The following is a 22,286-nucleotide window of genomic DNA, read 5'->3' on the forward strand; positions in this document are numbered from 1 at the left end:
GGTGGTAGTGGACCCCATACCCATCCTGTGGGTGGCAGTGGACCCCATACCCATCCTGTGGGTGGCAGTGGACCCCATACCCATCCTGTGGGTGGTAGTGGACCCCATACCCATCCTGTGGGTGGTAGTGGACCCCATACCCATCCTGTGGGTGGTAGTGGACCCCATACCCATCCTGTGGGTGGCAGTGGACCCCATACCCATCCTGTGGGTGGTAGTGGACCCCATACCCATCCTGTGGGTGGTAGTGGACCCCATACCCATCCTGTGGGTGGTAGTGGACCCCATACCCATCCTGTGGGTGGTAGTGGACCCCATACCCATCCTGTGGGTGGTAGTGGACCCCATACCCATCCTGTGGGTGGTAGTGGACCCCATACCCATCCTGTGGGTGGTAGTGGACCCCATACCCATCCTGTGGGTGGTAGTGGACCCCATACCCATCCTGTGGGTGGCAGTGGACCCCATACCCATCCTGTGGGTGGTAGTGGACCCCATACCCATCCTGTGGGTGGTAGTGGACCCCATACTCATCGTGTGGGTGTTATTGGACCCCATAACCATCCTGTGGGTGGCAGTGGACCCCATACCCATCCTGTGGTTGGTAGTGGACCCCATACCCATCCTGTGGGTGGTAGTGGACCCCATACTCATCGTGTGGGTGTTATTGGACCCCATAACCATCCTGTGGGTGGTAGTGGACCCCATACCCATCCTGTGGGTGGTAGTGGACCCCATACCCATCCTGTGGGTGGTAGTGGACCCCATACCCATCCTGTGGGTGGTAGTGGACCCCATACCCATCCTGTGGGTGGTAGTGGACCCCATACTCATCCTGTACACGATAGTGGGAAGGGTTACAGTGGCACATAATGGACTCGGGGACTGAATCCCAAAATTCAATTAGCTGCGCATATCTTGAAATGATCTCGGGGCTTAACGTCCCCGCGGCCCGGTCCTCAACTAGGCCTCCTTTTTGCTATACATCCCCAGGAAGCAGCCCGTAGCAGCTGTCTAACTCCCAGGTACATATTTACTGCTAGGTGAACAGGGCATCAGGGTGAAATATACCCTGCCCATTTGTTTCCGCCTTCATTGGGCATCGAACCCGGAACCTCAGGACTACGAATCCCGAGCGCTGTCCACTCAGCTGTCAGGCCCCTGTCAGGAGCCAGTTACGGTCTTGATAAGTTACAAAATTTAATATATAGTGGTACTATATATAATAACACTAATGGTAGTGGTAATTTATAGTGGTAACTCAACAATTACTGGGTTTGAGATCGACCACAAGCACAGTCTCAAAGCTAAACAACTTACTTATATGGAGAGCTAGTGTCACATTTGATATATTTATCCTGCAGACTGTCCCTCATCCAGTCGCCAGCCGTGGATAGGTTACAGTCACCAACATTTAAAATTTTACTACCTACACTTAACAAAGTGGAGATATTTGGATAAAATTTCTGGTAGTAGGTAAGTTTGAATGAAACATCTACACATTTCATGAACACTTAGAGCTGTCTCTAAATTCACGCATCTTTTCGTGTGAAAAAGGTTGGCCCCAAAATGGACCCTTGCTGTACTCCATTCATCGCTTTTCTACAGCCATATTCATAATTTCCATTGAAGACGACCCTTTGTTTTTGTGCTTTAAATGTTGCTTTATCCATTCCTGTATTCTACCATGTATTCCATGTGCCTGTACGTTCCTTCCCAGTCTTTCATGTGATACTTTATCAAAAGCTTTAGCGAGATCTCTTTATACTACATCTGCTCGAAGTCCTTTGTCTAAATAGCTGATTACTGTTTCCAAAAATGTGAGCAGGTTTGTAAGGCAGAATCTATTTTTAAAGGTTATCTGGAACGTCATCATCCTGGACTATTATGTGGGATTCTACAATTGTAAGCCATCTTAAAATATTGTGATTACACGAAGGCGTGAGCTTTTCCCCTACCTGAACTTGATCGATCTCTTCTGATGTTAGCACATGATCTAGAATTTATTAATGCTGTTACCTCGAGTGGGCTCTACTATATTCTGCGTGAGAAAAGTCTTGTACCAGGTCAAGAAATTTTTCTTTTGCTCTTTTGCTCGTGACGTTAGATTTACTCAATCTATTGTTTTGTGGTTTAAGTCCTCCATTATTAGGGTTTCTGATGCCGCATTGATCACATTATCGAGACGAGCAGCTTCCTCTGCCGTTGTTGTGTCTGCCCTGCAGCATACTCCTGTCCTCGTAGCCTAACCTTGAGGCTACAAGATGACCTAGACAAACTGAATGAATGGTCCAACAAATGGCTACTAAAGTTCAACCCAAGTACATGTAAGGTAATGAAACTAGGTGTAAACAGGGAACCAGACACAGGATACCGAATAGGAAATGAAGTCCTTCATGAAACGGACAGAGAGAAATATCTAGGAGTTGCTATCATGCCAAACCTGTCTCCTGAAGCCCACATCAAAAGAATAATATACCATATATGTAAGACCAATCCTGGAGTATGCGGCCCCAACATGGAGTCCATAACTTAACAAGCACAAGACGAAGCTAGAAAAAGTTCAGAGGTATGCCACAAGGCTAGTCCCAGAACTAAGAGGCACGAGTTACGAGGAAATGCTGCGTGAAATGCAACTCACGTCGCTGAAAGACAGGAGAGCTCGGGGAGACATCATCACTACCTACACAATTCTTAGTAATTGACAGAGTAGGTAAAGATAAACTGTTTAACACGGGTGGTGCGCGAACAAGGGGACACAGGTGGAAACTTAGTACCCAAATGAGTCACAGAGACGTCAGAAAGAACTTTTTCAGTGTCAGAGTATTTAACAGATGGAATTCATTAGGCAGTGATGTGGTGGAGGCTGACTACATACAGTTTCAAATGTAGATATGATAGAACCCAGTAGGCTCAGGAATCTGTACATCAATTGACTGACAGTTGAGAGGTGGAACCAAAGAGACAGAGCTCAACTCCTGCAAGCACAACTAAGTGAGTACCCCTACTGCCAGTCTGCTACCATGTGTTGCTAATATGTTGTACCATACAGATTATGAGGATATCATGGGGGTTCAATTCCTCATTAATTGTTGGTTGCATTCAAGTTTACAAATATTTATATAAATTCAAATACGTCAAATATCTAACTCATTGATGTTGACCATTGTGAGCACTTACTACTACTAGGGCTGACTACAGATGGCAGCTATATCTCACCTTATCAAGGATAACTAGCCACTGGCGTCAAGCAGAGAGGTACCTTATAAGCAAGAAACGACTTTTGTCTATAAAGGCTATTGATAACGTGGAAAATATCTAATTTGGCCCTTATGCTTGAGGAAATATAGCAGCAATACGTCACAGGTGTTGTAACTATTTTGGAGAGCGCCTCCTTGGCGGACGAATGATGCCGCCGCAGTCATAATATATGACACAGTATTACCAATCTTTTAGACTCCATACACTCAAAATTCACAGTTTCCATATTTAAATCCACAGAAGGATGTATATATATATTTATGTGTATAGAGTACATGAGAGTACATGGTGTTGAGAGACGATGCCGGGAGAGGGAGGGAAGTGTCGTACAGGTGAGAGAGTGTAGCAGTGACTAGTGAAGGCGTGGAGCGGTCACTAGTGTGTTCCTTCACTCTTATTTACCCTCCCTCTAGTTTCTCCAGCAACCAACACGCGTATACTACCTCCCCGTACCCAGTCAATCATTATAGGAAGCCAGTGAAAGTATATTAGTTATTTATAAGTGTGCGTCATTAGTGTGATATTGGTTTGTTTATCGCGAGTTGGTCTGTGAAGCCATTATCAGCAAGTTATAGTTCTCTGGAAATTATTTACAAATATCTATTAAAGTTATTGAGAAACCAAAGGTATATTGCGAGTCCGGGTGAGGTGGAGGACTTGTGGTTAACGTAGAGGATATAAAGGTCCTCATACAGTGGTAAGTGACTTGGGGAGTAGTGTAGTACACTTGGCACCGTCAGCCACTCTCAATACGGGGTCCCGGGTTCGAAACCCGGATGGCACACAAGTTGTTTGGGACGTTTCCTTTAACTCAATGTCTCTGTTCACCTAGCAGTAAACAGATACCCGTGAGTTAGTAAACTGTTGTGGGGTGCATCCTTAGCAGCGTCAATAAGGGGACCTCAATGCCAGCCTAAAGGATGTGTGTATAATACATATATATATACGGTATATACATATATAGCTTTTGCATTAATTTACCTGAGGGCCAATAACACTCTAGTGCTCTCGACAATGACAGGAAGCCAACGGCTTGTCAAAGATTCCTCCATTTGTCCTGATTGATTTCAAGCTGGATTGTGAAGTTTAACAGTTGTGGCATTTACGGCTTCGGCGGGTAGGCGGTTCCATGGGTTTATAACTGTGACTGAAAAAGCATCTCCTGTTCTCAGTCCTACAGTGTGAGCTTGAAACCGTTGCTCCTTGTTTGTGTTATATCAGACCTTTTGAAGAAATTGTGTGGATCAACATTATCCTAATCGTTAATTGATATATATATATATACCATCCATGATATATATATGTATCATACATTATACACACTTTAGTCATGAACTTGGTCCAGGACTATTCAGCAGTGTCCAAGCTGTGTGAGAGCAATGACACTGATAAGATCAGATAACATCACCGCTGACTAGCGTGAGAGCATTTATAAAATTCCCTGTAGCTCAAGCAGAAACTATGTTCATTTAAATTGACAACATGCTCGTGCTTCTCCGCTTAGGTTTCCCAAGCCTAAACAGTTGGGTTTCAGCATACTGGCTGATTCTTTTTAAAGCTGCATTAGCTACGAGGCGTTCATAGGGAGTTCTCAACAGCGAATGGCGCGATTCCTCCTAAAGGATGTGTCATTAAAGTTTTAGCTTACAAAATGCACATTTACCGTCAGAACCTGGGGTTTTGTATGCCAATATCTGTAAGATTATGAAGAAATTATAAAAACTATAGATTCTACACCGAATATTTCATATCTACAGTCTTCTTGTAGGGGAGGAGGGCGAGGGCGACCTACTAGTGATAGCCCTTCTCTTCACAACACCAGTCACCCTGTAAAGTTTAAGAGGCTAGCCGAAGCGTCTGGCCTCCAACCATGGACAGATAATCTATTATCTAGATATATACAATTATTGTATATAAGACACTAATAATGCCCATTTTTGTCCATTTTCAGATGAGTTATCCTGGCGGTCCTCCCGCCGCTGGCTTCGGCCAGGTGAGTGTGTAGTAAGGGAATATAAATAACAATTGTGCCCACCAGAAATGAGTGTTAATTAATGAAGGTTTTTCAGAAGCAAAAACTATAGAAATAGCTTGAGCAACAACTTCGATGCTAGTGTATTGCAGTTAAGGCATTTATCATTACGCCTGATGTTTCCCATTTATTGAATTTTCATGTGACTTCTTTATTTTGGATTTTAACAATGTGGGTATACTCGAATTTTAGTTTGGCTGGTAGCCTCTTGCCAAAACTTCACAAATGTTGGTGACAGGTAGTTATATAACACCTCTTATTAGTAGTTTATTCTTGAGTGCGGGAGTTGTAGAGCTTTGTACAATGATTTCACATTGTCGGAGACAGGAAGCCTGACAATTCGCGTTTTGAATAACATGGTTCTTTATTTTTTTGGCAGGGCTCAAATTATTCAATGTATCCCCCGGGTCCCGGAGCCTCGCCATACCCACCTGCCCCAGGCGCTGCTGGCTACCCACCTGCACCTGGAGCGGCGCAGTATCCACCTACAGCTGGATTTTCTCCGTATCCACCTGCACCTGGTGCTTCCCCATACCCACCTGCACCTGGTGCTTCCCCATACCCACCTGCACCTGGTGCTTCCCCATACCCACCTGCACCTGGTGCTTCCCCATACCCGCCTGCGCCCGGAGCATCTCCATACCCACCTGCGCCTGGAGCATACCCACCTGCGCCCGGAGCATCTCCATACCCGCCTGCGCCCGGAGGATCTCCATATCCACCTGCGCCTGGAGCATACCCACCTGCGCCCGGAGCATCTCCATACCCGCCTGCGCCCGGAGCATCTTCATACCCACCAGCGCCTGGAGGAAGCCCATACCCAGGTGCTGGGGGAAGCCCATACCCAGGTGCTGGGGGAAGCCCATACCCAGGTGCTGGGGGAAGCCCATACCCAGGTGCTGGAGGAAGCCCATACCCAGGTGCTGGGTCAGTACCTTACTCGCAGGCTGGAGTAGGAGGCCAGCAGCCAGCGGCAGGGTACCCGGGGGTGTCTCGCACGGAACCCGCCGTCCACCAGGCTGCGCGCATGGCCTCCTCCTACTCTGCTGCACCATTAGGCGGCAGACTCATCCCGTATACTGTGAGTACCATCTTTGAACCATGGGACCCATGGATTTGAACGTTCTCGTAGTCCATCCTATCATTTTTCTGGCTGACGCAATATTTGCTTGGTTATGCTCCCTAAACGTTAGGTCGTCAGACATCATTGTTTCCAAATCCTTTACATGCTACTTTCGTACTATGAGCAGATTTGGTTGTGTTTTGTACCCTGTATTATGTTTAACGTCCTCTTTTTTACCGTACTTGAATACCTGGAATTGATCGCTGTTAAACATCATGTTATTTTCTACTTCCCAGTTGAAAACTTTTATCAATACCTGTTTGTAGTTTTCCAATGTCTTTAGCGGAGGCAATTTTCATGCTGATTTTTGTGTCGTCTGCAAAGGATGATACGAAACTGTGACTTGGAACTCTGAACGAAAAGTTCCAAGCAGCACAGGCTATTGTGAGCCCATCGTACTCACCTGGCACAGATGTGCGACTTGTAAGTGAACAGAGGCATCAGATGACAGAAAACGTGCCCAAACGTCTAAGTCTGGCTGGATGCAGATCGTCTTATCCGGTGTGAGGCAAATTGTGACCCATAAGTACCTGATTTTTTTTTATAATTTGCAAATTAAAAGTTTATTAATAACCACCATAAGCAATCACATAGTGAAGTCACACACGGAGTCTAATCTCTTATCAGTATTCTTTTATTGATTTTGATATCCGACCAGGCGATTACATTGACGCCTCGGTAATCTATATTATACAGTACAGTATATGGCAGATACTTCATGGTTTTTGCTCTACTAATTGTAAATACATAGCTATTCAAATGAAACAAATCTCTAACTACCGGACATTAAATTACAAAATGTGCAGGACAAATGTAATTGTTAATGTAATAATCTCTGTTGAGGTCAGATAAAGACCTTTTGTGCTCTCTGTAATCCTTTTTTGCGCTACCGCTCCCTGGATGAGTATGGGGGGCACAATAAACTAGCAGCCTCCGGCGGCAACAGTCAATAGCGAGGGGACCAAAACAGGCATGTATGCCTTCATGAACATTTAGGGGTCGATGTGGCCTGTTAACTTCAGCTGGTGACGAAGTTAATAGAATGATCAATTTAGCGTGTCATTACAAGGTATAGATAACACATTACCACAACAGTATCTAAGCAACTGGAAAGAGAGAGTAACTGTGAGAAGGGAGACAGATGAAGATAGTCAGAGACGACAGGACGACTTGGACAAACTGGAGGAATAGTCTAGAAAATGGTTACTAAAGTTCAACTTAGGAAAGTGTAAAGTAATAAAACTAGGCGAAGGAAGCAAATGGCTGAACATAAGGTACCAGCTGGGAGGTGAAATCTTGCAAGAGTCAAATAGAGACAGAGAGATCGAGATCTGGGGGTTGATATCACACTGAACATGTTCCCAGAAGCCCACATCAAAAGGATATCATCAGCGGCATAAGGTAGATTGGCCAGCATAAGAACTGCCTTTAGAAACTTGTGTTAGTAATGGTTCAGGACCCTGTATACCACTTATGTCAGACCAATCTGGGAATATGCAGCACCAGCCTAGAGTCCATGCCTAGTGTCTTGCCATACAAGACAATGAGAAGATTCAGAAGTATGCCACCAGATTAGTCCCAGAACTGAGAGGTATGAACTACGAGGAAAGACTAAAGGAGCTAAACCTCACGTCCCGGGAAAACAGAAGAGCAAGGGGAGACATGATAACCACCTACAAAATTCTCAGGGGAATTGACAGGGTGGACAAAGACAAACTCTTTAGCACGGGTACAAGTAGAAACTTAGTACCCAAATGAGCCACAGATACAATAGAAAGAATTTGTTCAGTGTCAGAGTAGTTAACAAATGGAATGCATTAAGTAGTGACATGGTGAAGGCTGACCACAAACACAGTTTCAAATGTAGATATGATAGAGCCCAGTAGACTCAAGAATCTGTACAACGGTTGATTGACAGTTGAGAGGCTGGGACCAAAGAGCCAGAGCTCAACCCCCGCAAGCACAACTAGATGAGTACAGGCTTTGAGGTTTTAAGTAACATTAAGCAATATGTGTCCAGCAGGTGACTGTGGACCACAACACTGCTATGACGATTACGTCCCCAACCAACAATGTGACAATCGGACAACAAATGTTGTCAATAATCTCCTGAAGTGGGTGGCAGATATGATTTTGTCACAGTTGTCATTTTGCCGTAGTTGAGGTTCGTTGAGGTGGAAGACATGGCCGGGAAGTCTTTCATTCAGGTCAACAAGGTAAGCTTGTGCTCTGATTGATGACCCAAGGCCTTGTTTCTTATTGGATATCTGTCTTATGCGTTTTTGTTCTCGTATTGGCATCCTTGGTGATATTTAGCGCCCTCTGATTATTCCGCACATTTGATGGTGATACATAGCCTTCCCGGTTTGGTGCCTTCTCTTGATAATTACTTACTTATTGGATATCTGATGTATTAACCTTATTGTAACAACACGTGTTGTTGTGTGTTGTCACGACATTAATGCTCTGGGAAGACGAGGAACCCAGATAGCCTCAACATCGGTCATGGGAACAGGCTTTGAGTATTTCTATAAGGACCACTGTACCAGGAGGCTGGAAAATGGGAGGAGTTTTGGGTAATATAGTCCTGTGGAAGCCAGGAACCTACCCCTATTTCTGGGGGATACCTACAAGCCATGCTTGGTAACTGGTTGTAGGCCTAAGGGCCTAGGTCGAGTGAAACCTACGGTTGGCCAAGGGGTAAAGGGAGCGTGGTCTTGCCTGGAGGCAGACATCTGCTCACAAAGAAGTGGGTGTGCTTTGAACAGAATGATGAAGGATGTGGGGGGGGGGAGGTGTGATGGGGTGGATGATTGGGAAGAGGTGTGTTGAGTGATGGTAAAGAGATGGCGTCATCACACCGATAAAATACTTACCTGGCACAGGAGATACCGTGATGACGAAGGTGGTTTTACCAGGGGGAGACTCACCATTGCACACGATAAGAATAGTCATTAACACTAGTGGTAGGGGGGGGGGAGGTTTGGTCCAGTATATAGAGGCATAAACCAACCTGACATTCAAGAAATGATCGCACATATTGCGACTAGATGGACTGTATAAATTACAGACTATTGCACCAAAAATATTTCCATACTTTGTAGTGATGATTTTGTCGAGGGTCAGAGAAATAACGTTATAACCAACCTTTACATTTCCTAAGCCTGGTATAGTACATATATGTACTAAATTGGGCCTAGGATTGTGTATGTTAGGTCTAGGACAGGTTAGGTTTATGAATAATAAGTTTGCATTTTTATTGCAAACGTGTTGTAGTGTGAACGTCCTTTTTTAATGCCAATAGTAAAAACGTGGATTTTTTTAAGGTATAACAGTTCATATTTTGTATCTTCCATCCGTAGTAGCTACAGGTCCCATCATTTATGGAGGATGGCTTGTCAATAGTGATGAATAATATAAATATATAGAGAAGCTGGTGTAGATGGGCAGGGGTTGAAGAAGACCTCCAGTATGTCTATATTTTAAATCCAGACAATAAAAGTATGTCTGGGATGCTCCCTGACGCAGGTTCGAATCCTCGTCACGGCCCTTGTGGATTTGTTCATTTGAACAGTATTCGTCAATCTTGAGCTAAGCCGCAATGATTGAGGAAAGATGCGCAGGTTTCGTAAGTGAACACACAAATGTCTGATGAAGCCTGGGCTTGGAGGTCTGGTCGAGGACCGGGCCGCGGGGACACTAAAGCCCCGAAATCATCTCAAGATAAGCCTGGCCGTCTCTGTGCTGCGAGGGAAGGGCCATACAGAAAGTGGTGGTAGCAGCTATGGTCACATCGTACACAGTACAGTAGAACTCCCGGAACCCTCTCGAGTTGAGTTAGGTTTGCCCGAAACGCTGTGTGTGTTAGTGGCTTTGCAAGAATGTAAAACTATCACTCTAATGTAATCTCACCAACCAATTGTATCTTCTTGTAAATAAAATAGTATTAACATTATTATTATTATTATTAATATTATTGCTATTGTTAGGTAGGTTTCAAAATCTGGTGAGTCGTTCTGTGTACGATGTGACTTGCATCTAACAGTTCGACAAAGCTTGTTTACTTTCAAAATTCAAATTTCATAATGTTTATATAGGTAAAAGTACATACATAGAAGATGAGTTACAAATATAATGTTGGAGTTCTAGATAGAGCTAGTACATACAATACCCAAAGCCAATAATACGCACAGCGTTTCGGGCAAGGGGACTTAGTATATTAGGGAACCCTTATTATAATAATGGACTCGTTATCAAAACCGTATATATATATCGTTAGATTATGGGATGTATTGACTGAAGTTAATGTGTGTTGTTGGATTAGGTTAAGTTGGATAAGATTAGGTAGATTTTAAAATCCGTTGGCGAGTCTTGCGTGCGCTGTGACATATCCGGCAGGAAAGAAGCGAATATTTACAATGTTTACGCCCTTATGGGCGTGTGACGGGGCGGTAGCCGAGGGGCGCCAGGATGGCGGCCGTCTGGCGTACTCTGTATGGGTCTTGCATAACGTCTGATCAATAGTTGCGGCCCTCTACAACATCCACCTGTCGGTGACTATAGGGGGAGGGAGATCTAGCGCTGTATGCTCTATCTAATCATTTGCAAATATCAAATTATATCAAACCGACAACATGTTATCATACATACAGATTTGAGAACTGCCATTGGAACCTTGCAACAAGAACACACACATGACAATATCCATCTGATCACTAACGTCATATCATTAATGCAAACACTCAAACGTCAAGGCCGTCGAGTACTTATCAACTGGGTGCCAAGTCATGTTGGAATAACAAGAAATGACGTTGAAGACGAAGCTGCAAAACTTGCAACTAAGAGAAGAAACGTAGAAATTTACATACCACAGAGTCTATCCCAGATTAAGAAAGTAATTAGAAATAGAGCAATGCAAAAGATATACAGTGACCACAACACAGCAGTTGCAACATCAGGATCTGCGGGTTAGTACAAGAAGTCATCCAACTACTATCTACATGAACTCTACAAATGGTCAGAAGACTGGCAAATGCTTTTTAATATTGACAAATGCAATACCTTACATGTGGGGCATAACAACCCACGTCACAACTACCAAATGAGTAACATTACATTACAGCAGATTAATGAAGAAAAGTACCTGGGAGTCAAATTCCAGCACTCGCTAAAAGTTGCACAGAAGGTAGGAGCAGCACTCAAAAAAGCTAACCAAGCACTCAGAATAATCAAGCGTACCTTTGACTTTTAAGGAAAAATTTAAGGGTGGTGCTTCAACTGTATAAATCTCTGGTGCGCCCACATTTGGATTACTGTATCCAAGCATGGAGACCTCGCTTGCAGAAGGACATAGCTGCTCTGGAGAAGGTACAACACCGGGTAACATAAGTCATTCAAGAGCTTAGTCAACTCTCGTATCAGGAATGGTTGAGAGCCACGGGCCTAACAACACTGCAAACCGCATGACAGAGCGGATCTCATTGATTCTTAAAATATTGATCAAGTTAGAGGATGTTCCTGACAATTTCTTCAAAAGATCAGATGTAACACAAACAAGGAGCAACGGTTTCAAGCTCAACAAACTTCAATGAAGGACTGAGAACAGGAGAGGCTTTTTCACCCTAGGGGTTATTAACCCATGGAACTGCCTACCCGCCGAAGCATCAAACGCCAAAACTGTCAAGTGTTCAAATCCTTCTGGAGAGGATCATCAAGTCAAATTGGGGACCTTCGACAAGCCACCGGCTTTCTGTCCTCGTATTACCGTCAAATAGTTGTGCACAAATTATTTATATTATAAATATAATTTTAAATTGTATTTGAACACCAGGCTTGTCCAGTCGAGTAATTAATCCACTCTGCCAAGAGATCTTTCACGAACAATATGGCAGCATGGGGCCCCTAGAATTGTGAGCTCCAGGGCAACTGCCCAGTGTGCCCATGTGTTGACGGCACGACCTAGTGCCCCCACATGTGGGCGGTGGTGGAAAGGTTACAGATGCACATTTAATGGGTTCTGGAGCAGTCCCGACATTCGTTTAACTAAGCAAGTTACATCGGTGATGGACTAGTTTCATAGTTTAACATCTATAATCACACAATGGGCTCAGACACTGATATTGTATGTTCTGTGACTAAGCTAGTTTTTTCAATTACAAAGGTTGTAGTCTAATTACTGTAGTGTAGTTAGTGTTAGTGGTCATTAGGGAAGCCTGTAAGAAGCTTACAAGGTGTGCAAACTTTCAGGCAGCTACACGCGATACTTAAAACTTTGCAACTGCATTGTGGTGTTTACCTGTAGCCATTGGTGTCACTGTCATGCTCGCGCCTACAGTGGGTACCGCTCTCTACGTCTTCTCTTCCTTTGTTTCACGCCCTGGTATATCATCATCTCTCCTTGCCAACCTGTATGTGCGCCAGTGTCCCTACTTGTTTAATGTCAAGGCACTACGGGCTCACCATAGCCCGTGTTGCTTGGAGCTTTTTGTTCCAGGTAGCGAATCTTTAACAACATGTTTAATGAGTTATATGTAACTCAGCGACTGGACAGTTTGTTTACATTATTCCACATTACATGTCATCCTGCTTCTCACAGTTACGCACTGTACTACGCAGTTGCTTTATTAATTAATAATTCAATGTGTCGGGAGATAGGCAGCCAGAGAATATTCATAGTGTATCCCGGGCAGGACAGAAATGGTTGGGCACATTTCTTATCACCTAATGCCGCTGTTCACCTTGCAGTAAGTAGGTACTCAGGAGTTAATCAGCTTGTGGGGTTCCATCCTGGGGAGGGTCAGTAATTCGACTCTGACGGGGAGGGGGTGTATGTATGTATGTGTAGGGGGTGTACGTGTATGAATACACTCTGGCTGCCTGTCCCCCGATACAATGAATTATTATTATACACGTTAGGCTTGTATCGAAGTTCCCTTTTTGACCTCGATTTTCCCCAATTTTTTGTTTCGCTCGACCTTAGAAATATTTAAAAGTTTGCAACTATTTTGATACTTTATAATTAATTAAGGGGCCCCTTATATAAGTGACATAAGGGTTAGATACGTAACAGGTTCAGCTACTGGACCCCCAATGAGGTTTTAGCTAAGCAATTAACATTTGTAGTGAATTAGTTTGAGGTACTTATAATAGTCTTGAATGTAAAGAATGAACTTGTCATAGTACTTCGTCCAAATTTTAAAAGTGCTGGCTAATAGTCTCTAACTCAGTTCCAAGTATGACAAACTATCATGTGAGGTGGGGAGTCTATGTGAATATAATTTTTTAACTATACTTACACCATTATGTAATTTTTTGTTTGTTTTTAAAACTAAAAAAATCCAAGGATCATCTTTGGGTTGGCAACACTGTGAAATGTGATAAGTGTATTTAGTTTTTGTCAATAGTTGTAGGGATACTAAAATTCTCATGACCTTAATATAGGAAGTTGTCTCGTGACCTTAATATAGGAAGTGGTGTTGTCTCATAAAGTGGAAAGGTTGAGTTTGTGTGTGATAATGCTGTAGGAGAGAGAGAGAATGTGGCAACCATGACTGCCAACCAACATAGTGGGGAGGAGAGGCAGCCACCAGTGTGTGTCAGCCACCACCACTACCAGCACCACCTCCCTACCACCACCTCGCTCTCATGAGTTACACAGTGAGTCACACTTGTGTTCTCCAGGGGGTGTAGTAGTGCTAGTGGATTTCTTTGGATATTTGTAAGGGCGTGTGTAACTAGGAGTGTATAGGATGGTACCCCAGAGGTGTAGTGTGTAGAGCCGGATGTGTTAAGCCAGCACCAAGAATACCGTGACCAGACTCTTCCCATCAACGTCTCTTGAGTCTGGTTGAGTTAAACGCATATTCAGTTGTCATAGACTTCACAGAAGATTGTGAGGAATGAGAGTGAAGGTGATGGCATGGTGTCCTTGTGTCGTGTTGCAAAAGACATCTTTCTTATATTGACATAACACCACCATATGTATCTATAACCTCTCCTCCTGTAAACAACGTCGCCCTTCACTCGTATGCCTTGCACAAGGCCAGGAATTGTCTTGCTAGAAAATGGAAGTGACTGGTGAAAGTGACGTGCTGTTCAGTTTTCTGTTTCGGGTCCTCTGGTAGGTTAGGATAGGGCACTTTACATTGACCGTTTCCTTGACGTTGGGAACCCTAGGAGGACAGGCTGATGTATCACACACACCTATACTCCTCTTTGGATACTACTTTTGTAGCTATGTGCACCACCCTACATATATTGGCGTAATGTACAATTAACTACAATAGTACAATTTGGTATTACTGTATTCACTTTATAAGTAACTGGAAAAAATAAAGCTAAAAAACCAAACTTAAATATTTTCTAGGCCTAGTATAGCACATATATGTACTATATTAGACCTCAAATAGCGTGTGGACTAGGATGGTTAGGTTTTACTAACAACAAATCAGCAATCCCAAATTCGGCTTTGTAATTGTCCATTACGTCAATTAGGAAGGTGCAGATGGTTACAATACTATGTAAACAGGCAGATGGCACGGTCTCACACACCAAATGTCAGCTGGCTCCTCTGTCACTTTTCAACAATTTGACAGTTTGCCAGATTTATACCAGCTGAAGCTTGTTTTCATCCGGCAAAACATAATTTTATTGTTCAGTTATTATGCACCCCATACCCAACCCGTGGGCAGTTAGTGGACTCCAAACCCAACCCGTGGGCAGTTAGTGAACCCCATACCCAACCCGTGGGCAGTTAGTGGACCCCATACCCATCCCGTGGGCAGTTAGTGAACCCCATACCCATTCTGTGAATGGTAGTGGACCCCATACCCAACCCGTGGGCAGTTAGTGAACCCCATACCCAACACGTGGGCAGTTAGTGAACCCCATACCCAACCCGTGGGCAATTAGTGGATCCCATACCCAACCCGTGGGCAGTTAGTGAACCCCATACCCAACCCGTGGGCAGTTAGTGAACCCCATACCCAACCCGTGGGCAGTTAGTGGACCCCATACCCTATCCAGTGGGCAGTTAGTGGACCCCATACCCATCCCGTGGGCAGTTAGTGGACCCCTTACCCATCCCGTGGGCAGTTAGTGGACCCCTTACCCATCCCGTGGGCAGTTAGTGGACCCCATACCCACCTAGTAACCGTTAGTGGGTGTCAGATTACTGTAACACAAGATGGGGGTATGGGATGCATAATAAATGACTAAACGATATCCTTAGGAAGTTAACATTATGTACTGAAAGTGTATATAATATATATGTACTGGAAGACGAAACGGCCAATGGCCGGGTTTCATTATATTAATAGTGTGTTTATACTTCTCTATATGCACAGTCATTTCTTATTTTTTTCTGTACATTGGATGGAAGTAGTTCATAAATTTTCACCGTTAATATATTTGGCAAATATGATGCATTAATTACAAAAATATAATTTATTGAAGTTCCCATATTACAAGTTACCTCCAGCTTAAACATTAATCAAATTCGAAGTATATACTTAGTCAATTTGTAATATTTTCGGATATGGTACGCTAAACACGTATTACCTTTAACATTTCCCCACCCTATATGTGTGTGTGTAAATATATATTACATACTTACATAGGCAGATAGTAGAGAGGATTTGTCCAAGTCAGTGGGTTTGCCTCATGCTCTATTATAACTGGCCAGGTTAAGCTAGACGATCAGACTTGCTATAAACTGTGAAAATTTAATTTTCTGTTCTAGTTTGTATCCATAGTTTTACAACTCATTTACAACTCGTTTGAATAGCATTTTTGTGAAGTAATTGTCATGTACATTTAAGCAGTCTCTTTTTGGATTCATTACAATGTGTCCGGTTAGATAAATTTGATATAATTCTCTCTTCTGTTCAAACATGTGTTCACCGAGAAATGTAGTATTAAGAATTTACCGTCATGTTTATATGGCTGGGGATCAAAGTAGACAATTTAAACGGTAATGTTTTTTTAAATCGTAATTGAAAGTCACGTAGGGGGGGGGGGGACTACATCGTGACTGCTACTGAGCTAGTAGTAGTCACGATGGAGACTACTACTAGCTCAGCCCCTCTACTACTAGTACTTGCCCCTCTACTACTAGTAGAGGGGCTGACTACTAACTACTACTAGCCCCTCCTCCCTTCCTTGGGGAAGGGAGGGGGGGGGGGCTAGCCACGAGGGGGTAGTTACAAGGGGGGTTACAGTAGTGAAAAGTTAACTTGAGAACTTGGGAACCTGCTGAAGGCATCAAATTCAAATAAGTTTATTGAGGTATAAGTATACACACATAGGCATGAGGTAGCTCCAGCTATTCTCGCCCCCGTTCTGCTGAAGGCATATTGGCCAATGTGGGGGACCTGCTAATTATACCCGCCTGCTCCCGCTCAAGCGTTTTCCCCCAAACTCACTGCCTGAAACTTTGCTCTAGAGTTGCTTAGTAACTTGTTCCACACATCTTATCTTATTGAAACCATTGTTTATTTTCTAAATCTTAATCTTTACCATTTGAATCCAATATAGGGGGGTTATCTTAGGTTTACAAACATACTGTATATATATGCGGAAATACTACATGTGAATAATAAGAGAATGCTTAACGCGTTTTCGGCTTAATTCGCCTTCATCAGAGCAAAGTAGAATGCTCTGTCGGTTGGTGGGAGCTCTCTCTCTTATTCTACTTTGCTCTGATGAATGTGAATTAAGCCGAAAACGTGTTAAGCATTCTCTATTTTTCACATGTGGTTCTTCCGCATACTTGGATCAGTGTTTTTGTGATCGTTGTTGTATATAATATATAATATATATATATATATATATATATATATATATATATATATATATATATATATATATATATATATATATATATATATATATATATATATATAATGTGTGTGTGTGTGTGTGTGTATAGCTGTCAGGAGCGGTAGAATCTAAAACATGTGCTGGGATAAATATATGATTCCATACCTTTGCATACCATATATAATTTTTGCTTTTCGTATTTTGTTAGGTTGGTTAGTTGTACTTTGAGTAGCGATGACGCAGGGTGGTAAAAATTTGCTGAGGTTTTTAGACGCTAAATGTAAGCAAAGGATGAGAGGATGTATGCTAAGGATGAGAGGATGTAAGCTAAGGATGAGAGGATGTAAGCTAAGGATGAGAGGATGTAAGCTAAGGATGAGAGGATGTAAGCTAAGGATGAGAGGATGTAAGCTAAGGGTGAGAGGATGTAAGCTAAGGATGAGAGGATGTAAGCTAAGGATGAGAGGATGTAAGCTAAGGATGAGAGGATGTAAGCTAAGGATGAGAGGATGTAAGCTAAGGATGAGAGGATGTAAGCTAAGGATGAGAGGATGTAAGCTAAGGATGAGAGGATGTAAGCTAAGGATGAGAGGATGTAAGCTAAGGATGAGAGGATGTAAGCTAAGGATGAGAGGATGTAAGCAAAGGATGAGAGGATGTAAGCTAAGGATGAGAGGATGTAAGCAAAGGATGAGAGGATGTAAGCTAAGGATGAGAGGATGTAAGCAAAGGATGAGAGGATGTAAGCTAAGGATGAGAGGATGTAAGCTAAGGATGAGAGGATGTAAGCAAAGGATGAGAGGATGTAAGCTAAGGATGAGAGGATGTAAGCAAAGGATGAGAGGATGTAAGCTAAGGATGAGAGGATGTAAGCAAAGGATGAGAGGATGTAAGCAAAGGAGCTCTTTGCTTACATCCTCTGCCAACATGACAAACAAGTAGAGCTCTGGCCGAGATGATCTCACGACTGCTGGAGGCTTCCGGAAATGTCCAGATTTTGTGATTGTAATGCTGTACGTGTCCTTACCTCTAAAAATGGTGTGGCGGGAATCTGGATTGTACAAGCTATCACTGTACTCGGCTGGTTGCTCCATACTGTTGTTTATTAAGAATTTGATGAAACATTTGGTTAGGGGTGTTCAGTATGCAAGTTGTCGGGCTTGGCTGTTTTTAATATAGTTAACTAGTTTTTAGTGAAATAGCATGGTTGTCTGACAAATTATATAGCCAGTGGTGGTATTCTGATCACGGTAAGACTATTTGTGGTAGTCATAATTTTCAAAATGATAATTATTTTAATGATTTCCTTCTCAACAAATTCCTGGGCATGCAACATCTACAGCCACCGTAGTGGGCCTGACACCTAGCAGTAAACAGGTACCTGGGAGTTAGACAGCTGCTACGGGCTGCTTCCTGTGTGTGTGTGTGTGTGTGTGTGTGTGGACAAAAAAATGATTGGTTGATAGTTGAGAGGTGGGCCCAAAAAGCCACAGTTCACCGCAAGCACAACTAGGGGAGTACATGCCTTTGTATGACTAACCATCCTGTGTGAGGGGAATTTTTAGCATCGCGTAGCTAGTTTTTGACACACTGTACTCCCCTTCGTATAATGTAAGGTAGCTGCACAAATGCAGATGTACCTGCATTAATACCTAAACATGCTAAAGTAAGCTCGCGCTATACCGCAGTGTACAGGAAACACCACCACGGGCAAACACCACCACTTAGCCGAAAAAAACAGAACACCGGAGGCCAGCACGGACAAGAGGCGACCTTGGTACACACCGCACCAGCCATTGAACTGGGGTTGAGAATGAGATTCCGGCTGACAGTGAGGTTCCTACTCCTTCCCCCAAACTAGTAAGGAAGGTGGGGCGAACAAGCTCACACTGGTTCAGAGAGACTTTTTATCGTTGTTTACATTGTTGGGGGAGAGTTCTAGGCTGATTTTGATGCGTCAGTCTCTTTTGATGCCAGAGTGATTAGTTTTGACTCGCTGATTTTCTAGTTGCCTTCGTTGGTGAGGTGGCGAAGGTGGCGAAAATAAATGTCACTGCTTCCTGCGCCTCTTTGAAGGGAGGGGGGAAGGTTCTGGCGCTGGTCTGACCTTTCCTCTCAATATTTGTTCTAGGTGCCTCCTAAATTCCTATTCTTCTGTCTCCATGAAGTTTTTTTTTTCATGAAGAGTCAATGATGTAACATGTTTCCTCGATTGAAACTTTTATTCTTTATCGGGACAACTTCTTAATGCGTAGTATCCAAACCTCTGGAAATATAACTGATACCAAGATTCCGCGCCAGCTGGCCTGGCGATTGGGGGAGTTCTGCCGGAAACCTCCAAAATGTTATGTTACACTTGGAGCGAGTATATTTTTGGGATAATCTACTCACTAATCTATGTAGCAAGTAGATTATCCCAATAATATATCCGCTCCACACTTCTGGCAGGAGACGTATTGAATAGCTGTGTTAAAATCACCCTAACCCATCTACACTTAATCTCATACGTTGTAAGGCTTTAAGGTTTAAATTCCCTCTGCACAATTAAATTACGGGAATACACACTTGAGTTGCGGGAAAGCTGTACATGTAGGCCCATGCAAGTCAACTAAGTTTATCCGTATTTTGTACTTGGTAACAAATAGATCCTTCCCTCCCCCCCCTTCTTGTGACTATCTAAATAGCTACTTTCTGGTACTTGTTGGTATTTACTTTACGGTACTTGTTACTTACTTTGTGCTTACTTTACTTCCTTTTAGTTACTTTGGCTTAGCTCTAGCTCTTTGGGTCCGTCTTTAAACTGTCAATCAATCAACTGATTATTTTTATTTCACTTTTTCTCCCCCCCCCCCACACGCGCACACATCCAATTGATTGACGGTTGAGAGGTGAGACCAAAGAGCCAGAGCTCAACCCCCGCAAGCACAATTAGGCGAGTACAAATAGGTGAGTAGGCACACACTCAGGAAGCAGCCCGTAGCAGCTGTCTAACTCTTAGGTACCTATTTACTGCTAGGTGAACAGGAGCATCAGGGTGAAAGAAACTCCCCAATCCTCTACCGGGGATTGAACCCGGTTCTTTAGGACTACGAATCTCGAACGTAGTCCACCCAGCCGTCAGCCCCCACCCACCCCCTGTTGTGGTGGTGTTGGCGGGGCGACAAAGGTGTTGATGACGAGGGTGTTGATGACGAGGGTGTTGATGTGTGTGGAGTGAAGTCAAGACAATTATTATTTTTTTTTTCTACCACAGACGTGGCCACACATTTACAATGCGAACCAGCATATATACATTTTCTTCTGTCCTCCATGGACAGGGTTAGAGAAGTGTTAAACATACAGTTCAAGGGTTTATTGAACACTCAACCACAGAAGGTGATTCGGTGCTTTTAAAATGCTAAGCTAACCTACATACGTAAATACAAAGATACACAGATTTACGTACGCCCTACATAAAGTATTAGATGTGTCTTTTACATAGTGTCATTAATGTACATTCACAAAGGTGAAATGTAATTCTGATCAGCTTCCATATATGCTTGCCATATATGCCATATATATAGCATATATGCCATATATATAGCATATATGCCATATATATAGCATATATGCCATATATGCTATATATTGACCATGTAATGTATCAATCATACAATGTATGTATGTGATGTAACTATATAACCTGAGTCAAGACAATGAGAGGCGGCGTTGTTGCCGGCTGCCACCACCTGGGGGAGGATAAGATATCATGGTGGCGTATCCGGCCAACACGTGAAACATCCTCCTCCCTTGTTTTAGCTACACCAGCTACATTATCTCTCTCTCTCCTCGCCTTCCTCGCTTGCTCCCCCCCCCCCTCGCCTCCCTCTCTCCCTCTCTCTCCTCCTCCCTCCCTCCCTCTCTCTCCTCCTCCCTCCCTCCCTCCCTCTCTCTCCTCCTCCCTCCCTCCCCACCTCCTTCTCTCTCCCCTTCCTTCTCTCTCCCCTTCCTTCTCTCTCCCCTTCCTTCTCTCTCCCCTCCCTCTTTCTCCCCCCCCTCTTTCTCCCCCTCTCTCTCTCTCCTCCCTCTCTCTCTCTCTCTCTCCCCCCTCCCCCTCCCTCTTTCTCCCCCCCCTCCCTCTTTCTCCCCCCCCTCCCTCTTTCTCCCCCCCCCCTCCCTCTTTCTCCCCCCCTCCCTCTTTCTCCCCCCTCCCTCTTTCTCCCCCCTCTCTCTCTCCCCCTCCCTCTCTCTCCCCCCCTCCCTCTCTCTCCCCCCCTCCCTCCCCCCCTCCCTCTCTCTCCACCCCCCTCCCTCTCCCCCCCCTCCCCCCTCCCTCTCTCTCCCCCCTCCCTCTCTCTCCCCCCCTCCCTCTCCCCCCCTCCCTCTCCCCCCCTCCCTCTCTCTCCCCCCCCTCCCTCTCTCTTTCGTTCCTACTCCATCGCCTCTTTCAGATATCATAAAGGCGGTAGTGAGGAGACAGCATCGGGTATAATTAACCTATCTATAGCATTGTTGTCCCTACACCAGGTACTGAGAACATGCTCTGAGGTAGGATGTGAGATGCTCTGCCATTCTCTTAATGAGTCAGAGTAACTTTTTGAGCAGAAATGATAAGAGTTTACTCCTCTTTCCTGATGTAATTTTGTTTGTCACATTATAAGCATCATTCTTTTACAGCAGGTGAACTCCACCTTTATTGTTCTTTGACCCAGACAGTAATGATGTAACTTCTTCCTTGGCAGGAGATCCCCACAGTGCGGCCTTCACCACACTTCGATGCAAGTAGTGATGCCGCTGTTCTCAGAAAGGCCATGAAGGGGTTTGGCACGGATGAGGCTGCCATCATTGGTGTTCTCTCTCGTCGGACCTCGGCTGAGAGGCAGCAGATTATGCTCAAGTATCAGCAGGCTTATGGCAGGGTTAGTCTTGGCCAAGGCAACAGATGTCAAATTTTGGAGTGTACATAGCTTTCAGAAATACAATTTTTTAGTGTATTATAATTTTCTCAAATGAATTGAGACATTTCATTCAATTAGTGATATTACCAGTGGCTTCGTATTTCAGGACCATTTT

The 22,286-nt window shown here is 43.9% G+C and overlaps 1 protein-coding gene across 19 annotated transcripts in view; it reads left to right on the plus strand.

The window, feature by feature from the left end:
• The first annotated feature begins 3,591 nt into the window (after positions 1-3,591).
• LOC123769983 (annexin B9) overlaps positions 3,592-22,286 on the plus strand; it is a 32,750-nt gene continuing 14,055 nt past the window's right edge. For 4 of the 19 annotated variants that reach the window (XM_069301189.1, XM_069301190.1, XM_069301196.1 and 1 more), the window contains exons 1-4: positions 3,602-3,738; positions 5,213-5,254; positions 5,673-6,374; positions 21,956-22,132. In XM_069301189.1, coding sequence (XP_069157290.1) covers positions 5,213-5,254; positions 5,673-6,374; positions 21,956-22,132 — 921 coding nt within the window. In that variant the 5' untranslated portion in view covers positions 3,602-3,738. Of the gene's footprint in view, positions 3,959-5,212; positions 5,255-5,672; positions 6,375-21,955; positions 22,133-22,286 lie in introns of all 19 variants that reach the window. The other 15 variants (XM_045761518.2, XM_069301194.1, XM_069301197.1 and 12 more) reach the window with 10 other exon arrangements.

Source organism: Procambarus clarkii, chromosome 45, assembly GCF_040958095.1.
Source record: "Procambarus clarkii isolate CNS0578487 chromosome 45, FALCON_Pclarkii_2.0, whole genome shotgun sequence".
NCBI classification, from domain to species: Eukaryota; Metazoa; Arthropoda; class Malacostraca; order Decapoda; family Cambaridae; genus Procambarus; species Procambarus clarkii.